This window comes from Apteryx rowi, unplaced genomic scaffold (genome assembly GCF_003343035.1).
Source record: "Apteryx rowi isolate R43461 unplaced genomic scaffold, aptRow1 scaffold_235, whole genome shotgun sequence".
NCBI lineage: Eukaryota > Metazoa > Chordata > Aves > Apterygiformes > Apterygidae > Apteryx > Apteryx rowi.
The window spans coordinates 328,138-347,992 of record NW_020448697.1 but is presented as its reverse complement, the minus strand read 5'-3'; the positions used below and the strand labels follow the sequence as shown (position 1 = coordinate 347,992).

At 40.2% G+C, this 19,855-nt stretch overlaps 1 protein-coding gene across 2 annotated transcripts; it reads left to right on the top strand.

Annotated features, from left to right (window-relative positions):
• The first annotated feature begins 141 nt into the window (after positions 1-141).
• ZUP1 (zinc finger containing ubiquitin peptidase 1) lies at positions 142-18,839 on the top strand. Of its 2 annotated transcripts, XR_003253528.1 has the most exons (10): positions 142-509; positions 2,404-2,514; positions 3,468-3,577; positions 4,360-4,528; positions 5,993-6,181; positions 6,496-6,664; positions 7,381-7,532; positions 7,839-8,059; positions 17,839-18,094; positions 18,639-18,839. XR_003253528.1 is itself a non-coding variant. In XM_026065991.1 (9 exons), the coding sequence occupies exons 1-9, from the start codon at positions 203-205 to the stop codon at positions 9,270-9,272; spliced, it is 1,476 nt and encodes a 491-aa protein (XP_025921776.1). In that variant the 5' UTR covers positions 143-202; the 3' UTR covers positions 9,273-9,738. The 2 variants fall into 2 exon arrangements, 1 of the variants encoding a protein (XP_025921776.1); XM_026065991.1 differs by lacking the exons at positions 17,839-18,094; positions 18,639-18,839 and adding an exon at positions 9,225-9,738 and having other exon boundaries at positions 143-509.
• The last annotated feature ends 1,016 nt before the right edge of the window (positions 18,840-19,855 follow it).

Genomic DNA, 19,855 nt, shown 5'->3' with positions numbered 1-19,855 from the left:
AGCGACGCCCGCCCAGGGGCAGCCGCAGCAAGAAAACGACAGTTCCCAGAACACATCGGGTGCGGCGTTGCGCAGGCGCATAACTTACTTCCGACGCCGGCTGATTCAGGCAGCCGTGGGGCGGAAGTTGTGAGTCTTTCGATTTCCCCGTTGGGGTGGGGCTGGCGGTTGTGGCCGTTGGTGGCGGCGGCGCCCCCCCCCGATGCTGGTGTGCGATATCTGCGGACAGGTGCTGCCTTCGGAGGCGGCGGTACGGCGGCACCTGCGGCGCACGCACCTGGAGCGCCTGCCCCGCTGCCCGCTTTGCGGCGCCGCCGCGCCGGGCTACGACGAGCTCCAGCGGCACATCGAGGCGGCGCACCCGGAGCTGGAGCCGCCGGGCGCCCGTTGCGCCGAGCCCTCCCTGGGGCCTCCCGAATGCCCCTTCTGTGGGGAGGCGGCGGCGGGCCGGGAGCTGGAGGGGCACGTGAGGGCGCGGCACGGGCACCTGCTGGTTCCCCCGGGCACAGGTGAACGGCGGCGGGGCCCGGGCAGGCGGCCTGCGTGCCGCGGCCCCCAGCGGGGTGGGGCGGGCCGGACCGGACCGGACCGGGCCGGGCCGGGCCCCGAGCAGGGAGCCTCGGCATCCCGCTTGGCTCCGTGCTGAGGTTAGCGCTGGCCGCGGCCGCCCYGGCGGGGTGCGGAGCGCAGACACCGGCGGTGGTGCCGAGAGCCGTGCTATTGGCGCTGCGGGGATTTTACTCCGTGTCCAAGGGACTGAGTGCCCCGTTGCGACTGCAGTGTCTTGGGGGCGCCCCCGGAGGGCCTCTTGCAAAGGAACTCACTCCCTCGAGTACTCCAGGATCGCTCTGGGATGCAGACGAGGGGCAGTGAGTGAAGGCGATAGAGTCTCTTGAAAAGCCTACTCCTGAGCAGAACTAAAAACACAATGTAGATGGACCTGTAATGTTTTGCATTCACAAAACGCACTACAGATATTAATGAAAGCAAGAAGATGATGAAAACTGCAGTGATGAAAATTGTACTTTTCTTCTAATTATGCATCTTCTATAGAAATAACTCATAGAAAGCCATGGAAAATGCTAATGCTACAGTACTTTCAATGAGTATCCTTAAAAAAAGGATAATCCTCCACTCAGTCTTTTGGTCCCTCAGAGACATCTTTAGCACAAAATGAGCTCCATGAGGCAGCAATGCTTGCTAGCAGCAAAGAAGGCTGACAGCCTCCTGGGCTGCTTCAGGGAGAGTGCTGCCAGCAGACTGAGGGAGTCTTCCCCTCAACTCAGCACTGTTGAGGCTACACCTGAAGTGCTGTCTCTAGTGCTGGGCTCCCCAGTACAAGGGAGACATGGACCAGCTGGAGCAAGTCCAGTAAAGGGCCACAAAGAATATTAAGGGACTGGAGCATCTCTCATAGGAGGGGAGGCTGAGAGAGCTGGGACTGTTCAGCCTGGAGAAGAGAAGGCTCTGGGGGTGGGGAGAGGGGGTGTGATCTGATCAATGTGTATAAATATTTCATGGGAGAAGTAAAGATGGAGCCACACTCTTCTCAGTGGTGCCCAGTGGTAGGCCAACAGGCAGTGGGGACAGATTGAAATACAGGAAGTTCCATTTAAACATAAGATTTTTTTTTATTATATTTTTATACTTAAAGCAGTCAAACACTGGAACAGGTTGTCCTGTTGGCTGATTAGTCTACATCTTTTGAGATATTCAAAACCTGTCTGTACGTGGTCCTGGGCAACCTGACCTGTTCTGGTTGACCCTGCTTTGAGCAGGGGGCTTATCTACATGATCTCCGGAGGTTCTGTCCAACCTTAACTATTCTAAGATTCTGTGATGCTCTTTGGTAATACTAAAACTACAAACAATATTTATTTGAGGAGATATAGAAAGACCAACAAAATAAGAATGAGAAGATGTTTTTACTTTATTTTTCCTGTGCATCAACTGCTGTATTATCACACAAACATTAAAGGATTATAAACAAGCATTCCTCCATTAGCAGGATAGATAGGATAGATCTTTTTATTAACGATATGATATTTCAGACTAAGCACTTCTTAATACAAGTATTATCACAGAAAATAGTGATCTGTAAGTTGAATAGGTCAAAGCTTGATTAGTAGAAAGAGGGAAAATCTCTCTTCTGACAAACTTGACAGGCATTTAAATATGAATTCTTAAATATGAATCTTTAATTAAATGGTGCTCTAGATTAAGAACGTAATAGCTGTTTTGGGGTTTGCTGTCTTYCCCTGGGGAATTTGACAGTACAAAATTCATTATTGTGTATTTATCTTAGACTGTGTACATCAATGAAGGGGATGATTCTTGCAAAAAAAAAAAAAATTAGCATGAAAACTAATTAAGCATGAAACTGCAAGTCTCTTTCAAACACAGGAGATGGTGAACAGCTGTATGAATGTCCAATATGCAGTCTTGCCTGTACAAATGTTCAGATTCTCCAAGAACACGTGGATTTACACTTAGAGGAGCATAGCTTTTCAGAAGGTACGTGAAAGGATGCAAGCTTGATAGTATTTGAAAATATTTTAAACTATTTATTTGTTGTGGTATAGAATCTTAGGCAAAATTTCAACTAAATATTTCCGTATTTAAAAAAAACAAAAAACGTATGCCTCCCTAATAAACTTAACATAGTTAATAGCAAGTCCTATCACGTGGCTGAGTGCTCTGTTTAATTACACATGCTAAAAGAAATATCTGTCTGTGCCTGCTTATTAAATAAATGCACTATATTGTGGGAAAAATAAAACTTAGGGGGGAAAAATGTTTAAAAGATTGCCATTTTTTTTCCAGCTCTATAGAAGGTTTATATACATGGAACTTGGAACATTCTGGTATAACATGAGTTTAAAAGCAACAGCTTATTAAAATTTCTAATTTATTCTCAAATCTTTTCTCTAAATGATCGTGCTGATTAACTAGCTGTAGTGATAAGGGAAAAGAGTCAAAATAAGTTTGCTTTTGTTAGCACAGTTCCCTTCCTATGGGTTTCCGGTTCTCCAACCCTAAGTTTGTTTGTATCACTTCATCATTATGAGATTGCTAGCAGTGATCCTAGAAGCTATCTGTGATACTCAGCAAATTGGGACTTCTTGCTAACAAATCAGGTGAAAAGTAGTAAACAAAAGGTGTTTTCTTAGTAGTAGAGGTACATGCATTATTTGCCAAGTAACTGTCCTTTAATCCTGCATAATCTTTGTCTAAATTGGGAAGCTGAGTCTTGGTAGACTGAATGTCATTGGTATTACCTAGTATTCTTTGCTAATACCTGAATATGGTAGGGGATGCATCTCCTAAAATTAATGCATAGGTCTTTTTATGTATGTCTGCTTGTAAAAGACAATGTTTTGTGTTTTAAAGATCAAACAAATGATTATTCAAAGCATCGTTAACTTCCTGATCAAGTCTTCTCTTTGTAAAATGTTTTTCCTGGGTAGGTGGAAACTTAAGAGATCTAGAACTGGCTCAGCAGCTCCAGACTGAAGAAGATAAACAGCAAAGGTCAGAAGAAGAGAGGCAAGAGAGGGAAGAATTTAAAAAGTTACAGGTACAGTATTACTTCTAAATGATAAAATTTGAAAGAGTTGTGCAATTATATAAGCTGCGTACCTAGAAACTGTAATGTTTTGTTTCTTGAAAATTAGAATAGCCATACCAGGTCAGAGCTGCACAATCAGCCAGGCTGTACTGAGACAGTGGTGCAGGAGTGGGCTGTAGACAGATGCAAGCCCTCAGTAACCCCAGTCCTGGCACTGGTGCTGAGCATGCGTGCCTTGAGCTGCTTGGCTCTACTGCTGTGAGTGGTGCTGGCCCAGGATGGGGCCTGTGCACTGCAGGACTCCGTGTGCGTGCTGCGCTGCCCTGGCGTGTCTCCTGCTTTAGTGCTCTGCCTCACAGGGCATTACCTGAGCCCTTGAGCATCCTGCCTATCCTCCTCTTGTACACCATCACCTACTTTGGTACATGCTTGTTCCCAGACCCTCCCTGCTAGCTCCTAATGTCCCTCTCCCTCCCACCTCACAGCCTTGATAGCTTCACCACCCTCTCTTGCTATCTCCGGGTCATAGACTGCCTCTGTGCCAATGGCTCTCTGCCCAAAAGATGGCAGAGGGAGATGTCTACGCTTCCAGGGACGGCTCTCCTAAGCTTGCATTCCTGGTCTRGAATGGAGTTTGGCCTTCAGCTCTAAAATCTCATGAACTGAGATATTTTTGTCTCACTGTTTACTATTTTTCCACATTACTGATTATGTATGTAGCTTCTCTAAATCTTTAATGAATGTGAATTTAAAAGATGTCATCTAAATGATGCACGTTCCATCCCTAACAGAAACAATATGGCTTGGATAATTCTGGAGGCTACAAGCAGCAATTGATAAAGAATGTGGAAAGGGAAGTTGACAGAGGAAGAATGCAGCCTTTTGAATATCACAAGAGAAAAGCTGACATGATGGAATCTTTGGCTTTTGGTATAGATGATGGGAAAACAAAGACCTCAGGTAAATTGCTGAAGTTATACAACTAAGAGTGTACTTTTTAGGCCTAGGCTGTAGTGACCAAATCTGTTTTTAATAAAGCATTTCACTACTTAGATAATTGGACATTTAATATTAGTTGCATCTTAATTCAACGTGTTATTTTCTAGATTAATGAATGACCTGTCACATCATAGTCCTAAACTAATAACTAAATATGAGCTTGCTATGTTTCTAATCTTTCTTCTAAGCTGAAGACTTTTTTTTTTTTCTTTCTTTCTTTCTTGGAATCAAGTTGCCTGTTTAAGGGATCAGACACAATATGATCTCAGTATGGTTTGCATCTGGTATTACATGTTGTTTTATACAAGGGTATGTTTGTTTACTACTTAGTACTTTCTGCTTCCTAACCTGGTTAGCTGTTATGATTTATGGTAGCTTTTTGTGTTCTGTTTCAGTTGGTGATAATAATAGTAATTCAGATGGACATGGTGCTTACCTGGGACAAATTTACACTAAGTCCAAGAAAAGACTGGACTAGTCTAAATATCTGCTTGTTATATATTCTTTGAAATGTTTTTTAATTGTTACAAAAATATAGTCCCAATGCATTTTTAAGGCCCAAAAGGCTTTCCTTTCTTTTCTTGCCAAGGCCACAGTTCAAAGGTGTTTTAACTTATCGCTACTAACTCTGCATTACAAAATATCCATTTGCATCTTGATGGGTAAACTAAAATTTCTTCTAGAAAATGTATTGAGTAGAGTTAATACATTCAATGTTTTCGTTCTTGACAACCATTTAGACTTCAGAAAGGAATCCGTAATGGCTAAAAAAAAGTTTGCCTTGACGATAGCACAACAACAAAGGGCCGTTGAACACTTACACATCCAAATAGGAAAGAGAATTCCCAACCATGTTCTTTTATGTAACAAAGAATGATTTGTAACATCCCTTCAAGTGAATTTTCTTAAAATATTTATAGTAATTCTCAAATTCTGTGCCACTCCTTTTCCTGCCTTAGTTTCTCCAGGAAAAATGATTTGGAGTGGAACACAAGGGTTACATAGTATCCATAAGTATTTCTGTGTTTGTAAGGGATATTGTATTGGAGGTGAGGCTGAGGTAAGGGCTTTACTGCTGATAGTACTTCTGTTTCATAATAATAATATTTCTTGTGCAGATTACAGTTTATATGTAGTCCAAGCTGTTTAATTTAAAATATCCTCTGTGTAGGAACAGTGAAAAAATAGCTTGAATTCTTGACATTCTTCATAGTATACAGATACATCAAGATAAAGAGCATAAGAAATGAAATAGAAATAATGTCCAGTGTCTTTGTGATCCATGTTCTAGATCTAATGTAGGATCACTTAGAAATTTTGGCATGAATTGTCTCAATCTTTGTTTCAAGCTGGAGAAGAATCTATTTCTGAAAAATTATGTAATTCATTTAATGGGCGTAAATTTTGTTTTTGGTCTTCTTTTAGGAGTCATTGAAGCATTGTGCAAGTACTATCAGAATGAAAACAAAGATGTGAGACGTGTATGGCTTTCTACATCAGTAGATCATTTCCACTCATCTTTGGGCGACAAAGGCTGGGGTTGCGGTTACAGGAATTTCCAAATGCTCCTTTCATCACTGTTGCAAAACAGCTCATATGATGACTGCTTGAAAGGTATTAATTAGAACAGCGTATTTGTTGTACGTACCTTAGATGACAAAGCTTTTGACTGTTGTGTAAATGAAAAGACAAAACATCAAAGCTTACTAGGCCAAAGATAGCTATTAAATGCTTGCTGTACCATTAGACCATGCTGTGGAAAGAATCCGAGGATTGAATACTGGCAAGACATGATGTAGCTGAGGTTTTAGCTTAGTTTTTGGGGTGTATCTTTATGATGTTAATTGCTTCTTATAAAAGAGGCTGAATATTCATTACTAATAGACTATTTTAGTAACTAATCTTAATCCAAAAATTTTCTGTCTCAGGTATTATGCTAACACCTAGTATACCAAAGATTCAGTCCATGATTGAAGATGCCTGGAAAGAAGGCTTTGATCCTCATGGGGCATCTCACTTCAACAACAGGTTACGTGGTACCAAGGCATGGATAGGAGCATGTGAAATTTATTCGCTCTTAACTAGTCTCAGGATAAAGCAAGTATCTTTTTTTTCTTTGTTTTGCGTGGTTTGTTTTTTTTTTTGCATTGGTCATGCATATACCTTTATAGTGTAAGAACCGCATGATGAAAAGCCAACTTAGCCACCTTAGTGACTTTAAATTTAACCAGCTTGTAAGTGGATATAAGGTCTAGTCAATGCAGCACAAAGCTGTGTAACTACTTATGCAGATAATAAATTGAATACTTACTTACAGCATTGAAACCTGGTGAAAATTTGTCCACATATGCATAAAGCTAAACAATGATTAAAAGTTTAATTTTTCTTAAAGTTCAGTCTTAAGAACTATCTGAATTTGAGCTATTTACTTGCATATCCTGAAAGCTGTTAATTGGACTCTGTGATATACATATATTGCTTGTGCAAAGATCAAAATCGCTTTCATTTTTATGAATTTTGTGAGCTGTTGTTATGCTGAACAGAGTACTGCTTTTGTCACAGAATAAATCTTCCAGTTTTGAACAATATATATCATGTTGGTTCATAATTATGTTTGTCCTCTACTCCTATATTTGAAAAAAAGTGACAACCATCACTTGATTGCTGGGATTGCTGTGTTTATAAAATGTTCTTGGTAAAGAAGCGTAGGGATGGAGAGAAGGAAAAGGATTGTTGTTTGGGGGGGGTTGTTTTTTAACAGCCTGGCCTGGCTGAAGTTTTACTGTTGAGATTTCATTTTAAATTTTCTGTAGGTGTCAAATCATTGACTTTCACAAACCAACTGGTCCCGTGGGTACACACCCTCGTTTATTTGAGTGGATTTTGTGCTACTATTCTACAGATAATGAAGGCAGTGCAAAGGTTGTGTGTACTTCCAGACCACCTATCTACCTGCAACACCAAGGTCAGCATCATGTACACTAGTTTCTTACTGTTTTCCATCATTCTCTATATGTGTTGCAATCCTGAGTATGCACAGTTTTTCTTAAATTTTTATTTATTAAGTAAAGAGTAACAAAAACAATTATTTTTACTGGATGGAAAAGCTGGGCGTGATGGGGGTTTGAACTATTTGACATCTGCTTTTTTTTATGTTTACTTGGTTAATTTTCAACTAAYATTTTACTTGATCTGAAAGTAAATAGCTCATTAAAAGAAAGTGAATTTGATTTATGGGTTTTAAAATATTGAAAATCTGTTTTGAAATTAGGTCATAGTCGTACTGTTGTTGGAATAGAAGAGAGGAAGAATAGAACATTATGTTTACTACTATTTGATCCAGGATGTCCTTCACAAGAAATGCAAAAACTGTTAAAACAAAGCAGTGATGGTACGAGCCTCAAACTACTACGGAAACTTGTGGGTAGCTTAAAAGAAAAGCAATACCAGATAGTTGCTGTAGATGGTGTACTCACATTGGAAGAGAAAGCTGTAAGTATTTCAAAAAAACTGCAACAAAATTTAAAAGAATCTGCCTCTCTGCTTTCATACTCAAATGCGTGTATGTGGTTGCCCAGTTAATTATTTTTGTTCATTCCCCTCCCTCTGCCACCTTCTGTTTATTCTCCGTTAATTGAATGATTACAAGATATCCTTAAGATCAAAAAAAGCTTTGCCTCTAAATACATGTCACCTTGATGTATCTGAGAACTCCTAAATCTCTTATGAAGCTTACAGCATTCTGTATGTGTACATTAGGCATTTTTTTCATTTTCTTACAGTATCTTCTCCCAAATAACTTCTTGTGGGCATATAAGATAGTTGCAAATGATTCATACCATAGTATAAAATTACTTTGGGGKTTTTTTTTTTAGTGCAACTTTGTGAAGCTGTGTGGTGCTTGTCAGCATTTGATAGCTGAAAAACAAAAACACAGATATTGAGGCCAAACCATCCAATGTCTCCTTGGCTTGGGCACCAGTACTAGTACATTCTGATTTCTAAGAGTACTTGGAACTTCGTATATTCAAAGCTGCTATCAACTTAATCTATATGTTTGAGCAGCTGGTGTTTTTATAAATTCTGTCCAGATGAGTCACATAGGCCATCATATCTTTAAAGCCTTCAAAGTTCTTTCAGCTGAGTGTGTCAGACATAAATTTCTCTCTCAAGCTTCTTCTTTTCTACACAAACAAATTCTGAGGAACCATGTTCTGATTCTGAGGTCTCATCAGCAGTCTTCAATGTGCTGAAGCTTCCAGACAGCTTGCTTTTTTAAGTTATGAAGTCACAGGTGACTGATTCACCTACTCAAGTACATTTTACAGCTGTATATTGAAAGGAGACATTGTCTAAGTGCTTCTTGGCCTCTGAATGTGTCAGAAATAGTGGAAAGACACTTTGACACCATCTCTTTCCTCTACTGGCAAAAGGATTAAAATTGAAAGCACAGTGAATGGAAAAGTGTTTTTTTTTTTTTTCAGATTTGATCGATACTTTAAAATATAATTTGTTTGTTTAAAATTTTACTTTGAAAGCTCCCAGTTAATTAAGATGAAATATAACCCCTCATACAGGCTAAGCTTATTGAAATGTTTTCCAAATTGATGGTTTAAAATGATATTTTCATTCCATTAAAGCAATTTTTTCATTTTAGGCTCGCTGCCGTGCTTCTCGGGTCTTCACATCAGAAAAGATTCCTTAAAGGATGCCTTTACTACCTCTGTCTAGAATTTGCCAGATGCAAAACATTAAACTTCTGGACCATGATTGTAACATAACCATTTTTAGAATTAAATTGTTTTTTTTTTTAATAAGCATTTGGGACTCTGGAGAAGAATAAGACTGGAGTAAACCTGTAATTTTGATATTCAACAAGAAGATAAAACACTTTCCTCCTGCTGAATCTAACTCTTCACTATTATGGTCCTTGAACTTCTTTATTATCTTACTAGTACATCTGATAGCATTTTCTTAGTTGTTTAAATGAAAAAGCAACACCCACCTTCCTGTAGCAAACTATGCACCATAGGTAACTTTCAAGAGCTGTGGATAAAGATACTGTGGAACTACTTTATTGCTGTGTCTTCTCAAGTTTACCTCTGTAAATGCATTTATACAGCCTCTGTGACTAATTCTGTATTTCATATAAAGTTTGATCTGAAAATATCTAGTATGCCTCAGTAACTTATCTTCCAAATATTTTCAAAGTACAGAGACAAGTCAGGGACTTCATATGATATAGTCTGCTCCAGCAGGGATTATTCAATTCCAATTTATTAATGAACTTCTTTTCAGTTAGCTGGCTTCTCTAGATACACTACTTGTGAACATGCATGTGTGTGTGCTTATGAGGTGGTTCAGTGTTAGTTTTGTATGTGAGGTGTAAATCGTCAGTAGAGGTGGGTAATGAGTATTTTAGCATTATTTAATTATTTCAGTTGACCTTATACTAAAATACCTGTATTCACTAGCCTATCCTATTATGAGAAGTTTTCTGCTGGGCTACCCTTATTTTCCCTCTTGTCTGCATGTACACAGTCGCCTATTTTACTGAACAGTAATCAATTAAACTTTTCCCTTCTTGTTTCTAAGAAGGCAAGAACTAGGTCTGTTACAGCTTAGCTGCTGTAATACCATGCTTTTGTTGTGTCCCATGCCTACATCAATATAAGGACTGGATGGTAGGGACAGAGAGAAAGAGTAGAAAACTAGTAAGAGTGGGAATCTGTAGCAAATAAGTTACAGCCTCCCCCCCCCCCATGATTTTTTTTTTCCCCCAAACAAGGGTAAAATTGGCTTGAAATTGAACCAAACAGATACTTTGAACTAGTTTGATTTCTGTTCCCAAATCTTGATTGTGTCAGCTCCATGTGCTGACTGGGTGGCTGTACTGCTTATTTGGTCTCTAAACAAGACCCATACAGCCTCATTCACTTCTGGGGAAGCTGCTCCTGTGCTATGCCCAAGTGCTAATTCCATGCTAGCTAAGCTAAGTGGGGGACAAGTACTCTAGCTAGCTAAGTGGGGCAAGAAGTTGCTAGATTCCTCCTCCAGGAAGGAGAGCAGAGTTTTAAACATTCTTACTGCCAGACGTGCCTCCTGTTAGGTCAGGGGGGAGTAAGAAGGAAAAAGGCATAAAGGAGACTTAAAACCATGCTGATGTGAGTCATTTTCTGGAAACAGGTCAGCAGCACTGGTGCACAGAGCCACTACCTGCTCATAACCTCATCATCTCTGTAGCATAATGCTGTATGTGACTGCCTGGCAAAGGGTTTGGGACATTTGGTCAAGAACCTGGAAAGAATTTCAGGGATTGCAGGTAACACTTGAGTGTGACAAGTGTGTTTTGGGCCTAGCATCAGCTTCCAAGCTCATGACTTCCACTGGGAAAATGGAACTTCCTCCTGGTGTTGCTTGCTGCTATCACTTTTAGGAGGCCTGTCCTTACCTCTTGGTGTGCAACAAACTTGCCAAGGATGGCTAGTGTGTTCTGTGGTATGCCAGTATATTAGCATTTCGAACTTCCTACCTACACAGTGTTTTCTTAAGCTGTTTTCCCAGTATTTCTGTATCTAGATAGGCTACTTGCAGAACCTACTGCCTCTGCCCCCAAGCCTGCCCTCTGTTTTAACATTCCTATTAAAATATTTCAGGAAATTTTTGAATTCCTGTGTTTGAATATATCTATGTTTGAATTCCTATATGTAAGCCATCTAACCTATTTTGTTCAAACCCAGATAATAATCTGAATTTTAATATAGACACTTCTCCATGAAAAAAACATTGGTTTTAAGGACACTTATGAATTCCTCTATTCCTCAAGAATACAGCACTGCTAGGATGGGATTCCGCTTGRGATGGACAGCTGAAATGTAGGTGTCTGCATGTGAGTTAAGTGTGTAAACTCCCATTCTAGCGACTCCAGATATATCAGCGAAGCCTAGAAAGCAATTTGGCTCAGCATAAAGCAGGTGCCAAGGCTTAAGTCAATCACCCATTTACAGATGTCTAGCAGTGTTTGAAATGCCTTGGGGTATCAAAAGCATCTGCAAGGAGCTGGCAAGCTCCTTGCATTACAGGATTTATGGAAGATCAGGACCTTTTGTAGCACAGCTGAAGGCTAGGTAGCATCTCAAGAGACAGTAGAGGTCTGTGTGTGGGTAACTGAATCAGGTTAGTCTAGAGTGACTGAGCTTAGCCTGTTAAGTTCTATTTGGTTGGCTGCACGTAATCAGCTAGTGCCATTTGAAATGTCCTAGTGTATCCCTCCTGGCTTCTAGCTGCTGTTCTGGTAGGGCTCAGGTATCTTATGGGTCCTGTGTAGTATCTGCCAGGCTCATGGGATGCCTTGTATACTGCAGGGTGTCTCAGATGGCTCTAGGTGTGTAAGTTTAGATAACTGAATAGAGCCAGAGGGCTCTAAGGCATCTCAAAAGGCCATTTGAACTGACTGTGTTGACCAAGGACTCTATTGTAGATGTTTAATGCTATTTAAGAAACAAGTATGTTGTGTGTTTGAGGCACCCTGTGATATCCAAGACATGCTGCTCTCGCACGGTGTTTGTGAAAGTCATGCCTCCTCGGCCTGGTAGCTGAAGGCCAGGAGGGATGTTCTAGTGTGTTGCAGGTGGCACTGGATGCCTTTGTTTAAGCAACTGAATCATGCTGTAACATCTGTGTACTTTACTGGGAGCTTAGACACCTACCTCTCCTTTAAGGTCCTACATGTTGACATGTAGATGTAGGTGCCTTAATCTCAGCGTTCTTGCCGTTATCCTGTGTCTCRTGTTTTCTGTTCTCTGGCAATATTGGAGCTAGTAATTTTTATAAGTACTGAAACATATGAATGTGTAACAATATTACAAACCATACATTAATACATTCACTCAAACATGCATAAAATGGTAAAACTTGTAATTACAAAAAGATTTGTATTTCTTTTGTAGGTGTGTAGTGAACTGTAAGTGGCCCATAAACTGTGAAAGGGTTAAATATTTAGGACATTGTCTGAAGTGGTTGAGGTTAAGTACAGATTTACTGGGAATTAAGGGACCACCAGCCCCCATGTTAGCACCTGTCTCTGTGGCACATGCTCTTAAACCATGTGAAGCTTCAGCCTCTCACAGATATGCTTCAATCTTTTCTGCACTGTTCCCCCACCTCCCCTTTGACTGGGGCTGAGTCCACCCCTGGCTAAGACTGTGTAAAGACCAGATAGCACGTATTTGTACCAACATGACACTGTGCCTGGACTAGTAAGCCTTCTAAGAAGCAGGAATTATAGCTCAGCCCCAATTTTTAACTAATGTATTCAAACTGCTTTTGGGACAAAGCTGGTGTTTCAGCAAAATACTGTAATGTGCCAAATTTGAAATATCAATTTCTGTTTGTACTGCCTTGTCTCTGCACTATGTTGCACTGCAAGACACAGACATGCTGTTAGATTCTTCACGTGTTTACACACACTGTATACCCAAAATCCAGCAAATTCAATTGCGGCTGTAAGCMCTGAGCCTTTCTGCCTGTCTCACACTGAGCACACAGAAAAAGAAAACTGTGTAATTAATAACCGATGGGATTCACTGCTTAGCACTGCTCTGGCAGTTAAGTGTAGATTCCTGTCTCCATCTTCCATCCTGTCAGGCCCTGCCTCACTCACTGCCTGCCTTCCAACTTTTGCAGCATACGAACCAAAGATGTTATAAGTGCAGTCTATTTCCCCACATAACCTTCCAGAAAATCCTTTAGATTCTCCCACTTTGGGCACTGAATAAGATGCTCATTGGGGAGTAAAAAAACCCGAAAGGCTATTTTTTCTTAACAAGTTTTCTGTGATTTTTTTTTTGTCCACTTTTAAGTAAAACAGGCGATTCAACAAAATACAAGGATTAACCCAGTATATCTGATTGCTGTCAACAGCATGAGGAAATATAAATTTCTCGGCTCCTGACAGCCATCCACTCTGTAAAGATCTCCTTGTAGCTGCTATTACCCTTCAGAAGTGTCTGTGCTTTCCCCAGAGGAGGAAGACGATGGCCAGTGTTAATCCACGCTGTGCCTGCCGGCTCCCGCCTCACCCCCGCGTGCATCAGCTATCTCAAATGGGTCCTCACCTTTTATGCCAGCAAGTTGCATGCCTTCTCACCCTTTTTTTCACTTTTTTCCACCTCCTTTTGGCTTTCTGGGGAAAGGCTATTTTTTTCCCTTTCTGCAGAGTTTTTGATAATTGCAATGGTGCTCTTTCCTCACGCTCTTTGGGTGAGTGAGGTTCTCTGTCCTGAAGATGCCTGAGTGGTTGATGGTTTATCTCTTCTTCACATAAGCAGGATTGCTGTGAGCTGTTTGAAATTGTTTTCGAAGTTGTGCAATAACTTCTGCCTTCATTTGGTTCCCAGAGCCAGCCAGCAGCATTTATTTTAAGACTAGGATTTTTACATCTCAAACTTGGTAACAAAAGTGAGGTACTCCTTTAATATTTCTTGGTAAAAATATTTGAAAAATTTTTGGTGCAGTTTAGCCTGTTAGCCATGGTTCCCATGGTGATGGTATGTAATACACAGGGGAGACATTGTTGCTACATATTTCATAGCTTTGATTATAGCTTTATTTTAATATTCTAGAATGGCCAGCTCCCTGCCATTTTTGATGCAATTTTACAATTTTGCAACCTTTTTCAATTTTCTGCCATTAATATTCTAGTATGAACAGCTGAATTTTCCCTTGTCTTGCAGTCCTGTTCAAAAATCTTTTGGCCTCTAGAGTGGGAATTGCTGCTGTGATCTTTGATGTAATAAAATTGAGTTCTGGTATATTAAAATTCTTAGTATTTTTATAGTATTTCATGAGTTCAAAATACAGTTCTAATCAATTTTAACTGCCATTGTGATGCTCAGCATTTCTGAGGGGTTTGTTAGAAACCTCATGCTGGGCAATCAGAAAATAAAGAACATCTAGTTAATGAATGGCTGTGGCAATGTTGGCTTAAGAGACTGGTCCAGCACTAGTAAGAAACATTGTGCTCAAGACAGAAATACATTTTTCTTTAGAACAGAAGCTATTTCAGCTTTCTAACTACAGATTCATACTTTCTGTACTTACACTCGTTTATTTACTGCACAACTCTCATTTATTCAGCCAATGAGTCGGTAGACACAGCTCCATTCTTTACACAACCCTGATTATTTCCTTATCATCTACTGTGTATCCTGCAGAAGGCAGGGGTTGAATGGGGAAAATGGCAGGCAGTTATGTAGTCAGGCTGTATGTATGAAGGGGAGAGGAATTAAGGCTGAGTAACTTTAAGCCAGTATTTCCTAGCTTACAAAGTCTTGACACTTTTAATTTTACTTTATTTTTTAATATAAGTTTTGGATAACTCCACTGCAGTTTCTGTCATGAGAAAAAATACTGATCTGAATTATACTGTGGATCATTAATAGGTTTTGTTTTCTAAGGCTAAATGACACGTCTATCACATGAGTGAATGGTGTGACTGAGAAAAATTGCTATTATTATCCCGTCAGCTAGAAAAGATATAGACAAAACACTTGAGTATGTTTCACATTGTTTACTGACAGAGAAATGTGGTTGTCTGCCTAGTGGGTTCCATATGATATCTTTTGTGTAGAAAATAGCAATATAATGGTGTCTCCATACCTCCTACCCAACCTTTCTATGATGTGCAATGGAAATGCTATGGGATTCTGTGCTGGGATCGCTTCTGTTCAACATAATGAAGAAATGACCTGAAAAGTGAGCACACAAGAATATGTAAAAGTTATTTCGTGTTGTAAGGATGAAGGCAGACTATGAAGGCTATGGGAGGGGGTGGTAATGAGACTGAATAACTGGTTAATAAAACGGGAGRAAAAAAATCAGGTAGATAAACGTAAAGTGATGCAGGACATCATTGACAAGATAGGCCAAACTTTTGAGTGAGAAGATAATGTGCCCTATGGTGTGGGCAAGGTGGCCCACAATGACCTGAATGCTGACTATGTTTTGGAGCTGCACCCTTAGGGGTAGTTTGTGTGGCTGGGGCTTTCACATGCATAAGGGAAAGGTGGCAGCTGGGGACTCAGGGTACTTTGCTAGGTTTCTGTAAAGATAGCTGGTCTTTGGGAGAGCTGTGAAGTGAAGGCCAAATGTATGGTGGACCTGGCATGGGGTCCCAAGATCATGTGCCATAGCGGCAAGGTGTTGCTGATCCCAGGTCTCACCTGCTTTCAGGATGTGCAAAGGAAGCCTGTCCCCAACAACACAACAGCACTTAAAACTCTCGTGCTAAACCTAGCTGGCTTCTGATGCCTCATCTCAAAGTTCGTTAGTGTTCCCAAATGGATTTTCACCCTCTGTTCCAAAAAGTCTTGTGTCTTCGGATCTTAACAAGAGTTCCTTAAGTGTGGCAAGAGCAATGAGACTGTTTGTAATTACAGCATAGCTGGATGTCAGGGCTGTGCCTGTGTGCGCACACCCAGGGCACTTAAGTCATTAATTCCCCGAGTGATCCAGGAACTCCCCAGCTCCTGTCTGCACAGATGAGACAATGGACTGATAAGAGATAACGCGTTGCATTGAAACAATGGGCCAGCCTGAGATGGGGTGCTGGGCCTGGGAGGAGGTGCCCTAGGTACCTGTACAGCAAAGCCATTGACCAATCCATGCAGCAGCTTTCTAGCTGGGAGTCTTGGTCTGCCCTGACGTTTCCCCCAGGCAGCTCCTAGACCAGGGTGTACGTTTCAAGGTATCCTGGGTGCAGAACTGGGCTTTTCTAGAGACTCCCCCAGGCAGTTCCTGCTACAGAACTGGCCAACTGTGTCTAGGTAAGATACTTTTAAATAGTAGAAACTGTTCCTGCAGGTGCAGAAATGATCACTTAGGACAATCTTTTCTACATAGTTAAGATAGTTAGGAGATATTTGTATATTGTTTAAGATAATTGATAGCAATGGATCATGCGTATGTGGGAGTGATTATGTAAGACCATGGGACAGCTGGATTATAAGTGAACAGAAGGGTAGTTCAGGGAGTCTCACCTGATCCAGGTGAAGATGGCTTTGTAAGGCCCTTGCAATAGCAATTCCTGTGGCCACCTGGACAGCAGCCAGCCATCCTGTTTGACATATTTGATTCCCAGGGCGAACATAACCTTATGCCAACATCCCAATAAATTATGGTTTGTTTGTTTGTTTTTTTAAAGAAATACTCTGTAAATGTCTGTGCAACACAAGCCTAATTACAAGATTTATTAAGGTCTAGTTACTGCTGTCTAACTTGTTTTAGCTTGATTCTAGGAGTACCATGTAGGGTAAAGGTTTGACGAACCTATGTAATCATTGTATAGTAAGAAATAGTCCTTTTGGTGAATTGGGGCTGGAGGGGGTAGGGCATCAACTTCTAAAATTTAGTTGGGAACCACTGAAAAGAAAGCGGAGTGTGGTAGCAAASATATATATAGCATAACATAACTCCAGTCATACCCAAGGGCGAGAAACCCCTACCCTGAACATCAAACCCCTCCTGTCAAGGGACTTGGGACACTGATGAGCTGTCATAAACTGCCTCCCCACAGTTTTTGAGGAAGAACCCAACACAGTCTTAGGACCCAGAAGGATGTTGGAAGAGGGAACACAACACCACAGAAAAAGCGTAGCCATTAGGCAGTTTATATGTAAAATTTAGTGCTACCTTACCTGTAACCTCAGCCATTAGCCCTGAATCTCTGGCACTGGTATGCTTTCCAACCTGGAAACATAGTGCATTTTAGGACCGATTTTGGCACCAGATGTATTTTTGCTTCATCTTTTAAACCTTTTGAACCTCTTTTGCCTTTGCTCATCTACCTATTCTTAAACTTACCTTTGTATCTATCTTAGTTGCATCTACAAGCCCTGAATGTGACTTGTTTAGCAGCAACTAAACTAGAGAGCAGGTAAGTGGAAAAAGATTGCAGAAAGCCAAGCACAAATCATGATAGCCTCATTTGCTACTGAAAGTTTGTCCTGAGAGAGAGAGAATAAATGCATTTGCACTCAAAACTGACTGAAATAACCATTTAAGGGACATTGCCTCTTACTGGCAGATTCCACTGGGGTCACAGAAATTGGACTTTGTATCTTCTTTGCAAATAATTGCTTCAGAGAAACAACTGGATCCTATCTGCACCAACTCACAAGCCCCTGAATATTTGGTTAACCACTTGGATGGAGAAATTGACAGCATATTGATAAAGTTCCAAGAATTATTTTGATTCATTTTTCTCTTCACAGATGACAGGGCAATAGAAGGAGTTTTATAATCAGAAGCAAATCACAGAAACTTGTCACTGCTGGGGGTCCTAACCACTCCTGTTCAGCTGCAAACTGCATTTTCTGAAGAAAGTGGTGAAGATGTGTCTGGGAACCTACCCTACGCAGGGTACAACCCTTCAGTGATTACTGAAAGGCTTTCTAAATCTGCTCTGCTTCAAGTGCTGAAGCTGATAATTCTTTATATGCAGTTAACTAACTGTCAAAAAAGTTTTAGGTAATTATCATGAAAATTAGCACTCAGGTTCATCGGGAGCTGCAACTGTCTTGCCCTGATTTCAAAAATATGTTCATTTCTCTTTGGAAATGCTGTCAACATTTTCTGTGAACCAAACACTGAGATTTTTAGTCAAAATGCCCATTTATATTCAATTTATCTTACATATGATTTTATAAATACTTTAAAAATATACTAGAATATTAAAAACTTAAAGAGACTTTAATGTGAACATTATTTTGAAACAAAATTAAGGTGATTTAATTCTAGTATATGGTCACACTGCTTTAGAGATAGGCATTTTTAGATTAAGTTTTCCTAAATGAAGAACTCCAACGAAAAATATGGACTGTAGGGAGCCCTAAATTTTTCTCACTGAAACAATTTTAACAGACTGTAATTATTCTTTAGAGTTATATGGCAATGAATTTCACTGAACAATCCATCCCTGAAAGTGGTTGTTTTCTATGTGCAGACAAGAGCTCACCTGTATAGGGTACTTTTCTAGCATGTCATTTTAGCACTGTTTCTCCCCTTTCTGCAGGTGGTGTGGGGGACATCTGTGGAGTCATGCAGGAGATAAATGTAGACTGAAGAGAAGTAATAGGTTTTCATTCCATCTCATGGGTCCAAAATGGGAGGTGGGTAAAGAACCTGGTGACATTATTTTCTCACATTCATTCTCTTTGTTAAAAGATCTATGCAATGTTCTTACATGTGGACTTTTGTAAAATGGCAGAAATTAGGATGGGCTATATTGGGGGAGGAGGAGGGGGTGGGACTTTTCATGCTTTTTTACCTTATCTGCAGTAACACCTTTTCTTTGCTCCAGATCTGTAGCAGGTTAATTACCTTTAGTATCAAAGGCTTGAAAATATTAGCAGAACCTGTTTTCTTTGGCAAAGAATGGTTTGGCAACAAAATATTTTGGCCTTGATTTACAGCGGGGGCCATCATAATAAAACTGACACTATTGCAACACACTGTGTTTTCTGATTGCTTGTACAATACTGATCTACCTCATTTTCTTACTTCACCTACTTTGTGCCTATCTATCTATCTTATTTTTTGTTCCAAAGTTTGAAAAACAGAAATTGAGAACTAGGAAATTGTTTTTATTCAAAGGATTAATAATTAAGCATAACAGACTACTATACAGTTGTGTCAGAAACAGTATTTATTACATACCTAAAGGAATTAATAATCATGAAAAATAGATATGAGAAACAAAGAGTTATAGGTTGAGAAGCCAAGAATTCCTGGGCTTTAATCCCTTCTCTGACTCAGAGAACTCAGTTGAAGATAACCTGTTAAATTAAAACATCCAAGCTATATCTTTCAGTGTTGCTTCCTCACATATACAGTCAGCCTAAAATACCTTTTTTAAGGTATAGTGCTAAATCCAAAGTGAATATGTGGTCCTCACTTGTCTCTTTATTGAAAAGTGTCTAAATGATCAATCTTGTCTTCCCTAATAGGTCTATCTTTTGTTACTCAAAGTGTGTGAGCAAGCCTGTGCTGGTACTGTGGCCAAGAGTCAGAGCTTTCTGATGGACAATTGCATATCCATTTCCCCCATATTTCTGTTTATAAGCTGGTCTGAAAGTGTTTACATGTTAACAAGAACTGCTTGGAAACCTGAAATGACATACCACGAATAGAACAAAGCAGATTGTAATGTAATTCTTCTATGTCTGGAGGGTTTGCTTGTACATGAAATACAACTAGTAAAAGGTTAACACAAAGCAAAACAGTGTTAAT

Bases quoted from the DNA above. Each gene is read 5' to 3' on its own strand.
- ZUP1 (XM_026065991.1), top strand. From the start codon at position 203: ATGCTGGTGTGCGATATCTGCGGACAGGTGCTGCCTTCGGAGGCGGCG. The intron at 510-2,403 runs GTGAACGGCGGC...TTTCAAACACAG, and splicing joins GCTGGTTCCCCCGGGCACAG to GAGATGGTGAACAGCTGTAT. The intron at 7,533-7,838 runs GTCAGCATCATG...TTTTGAAATTAG, and splicing joins TATCTACCTGCAACACCAAG to GTCATAGTCGTACTGTTGTT.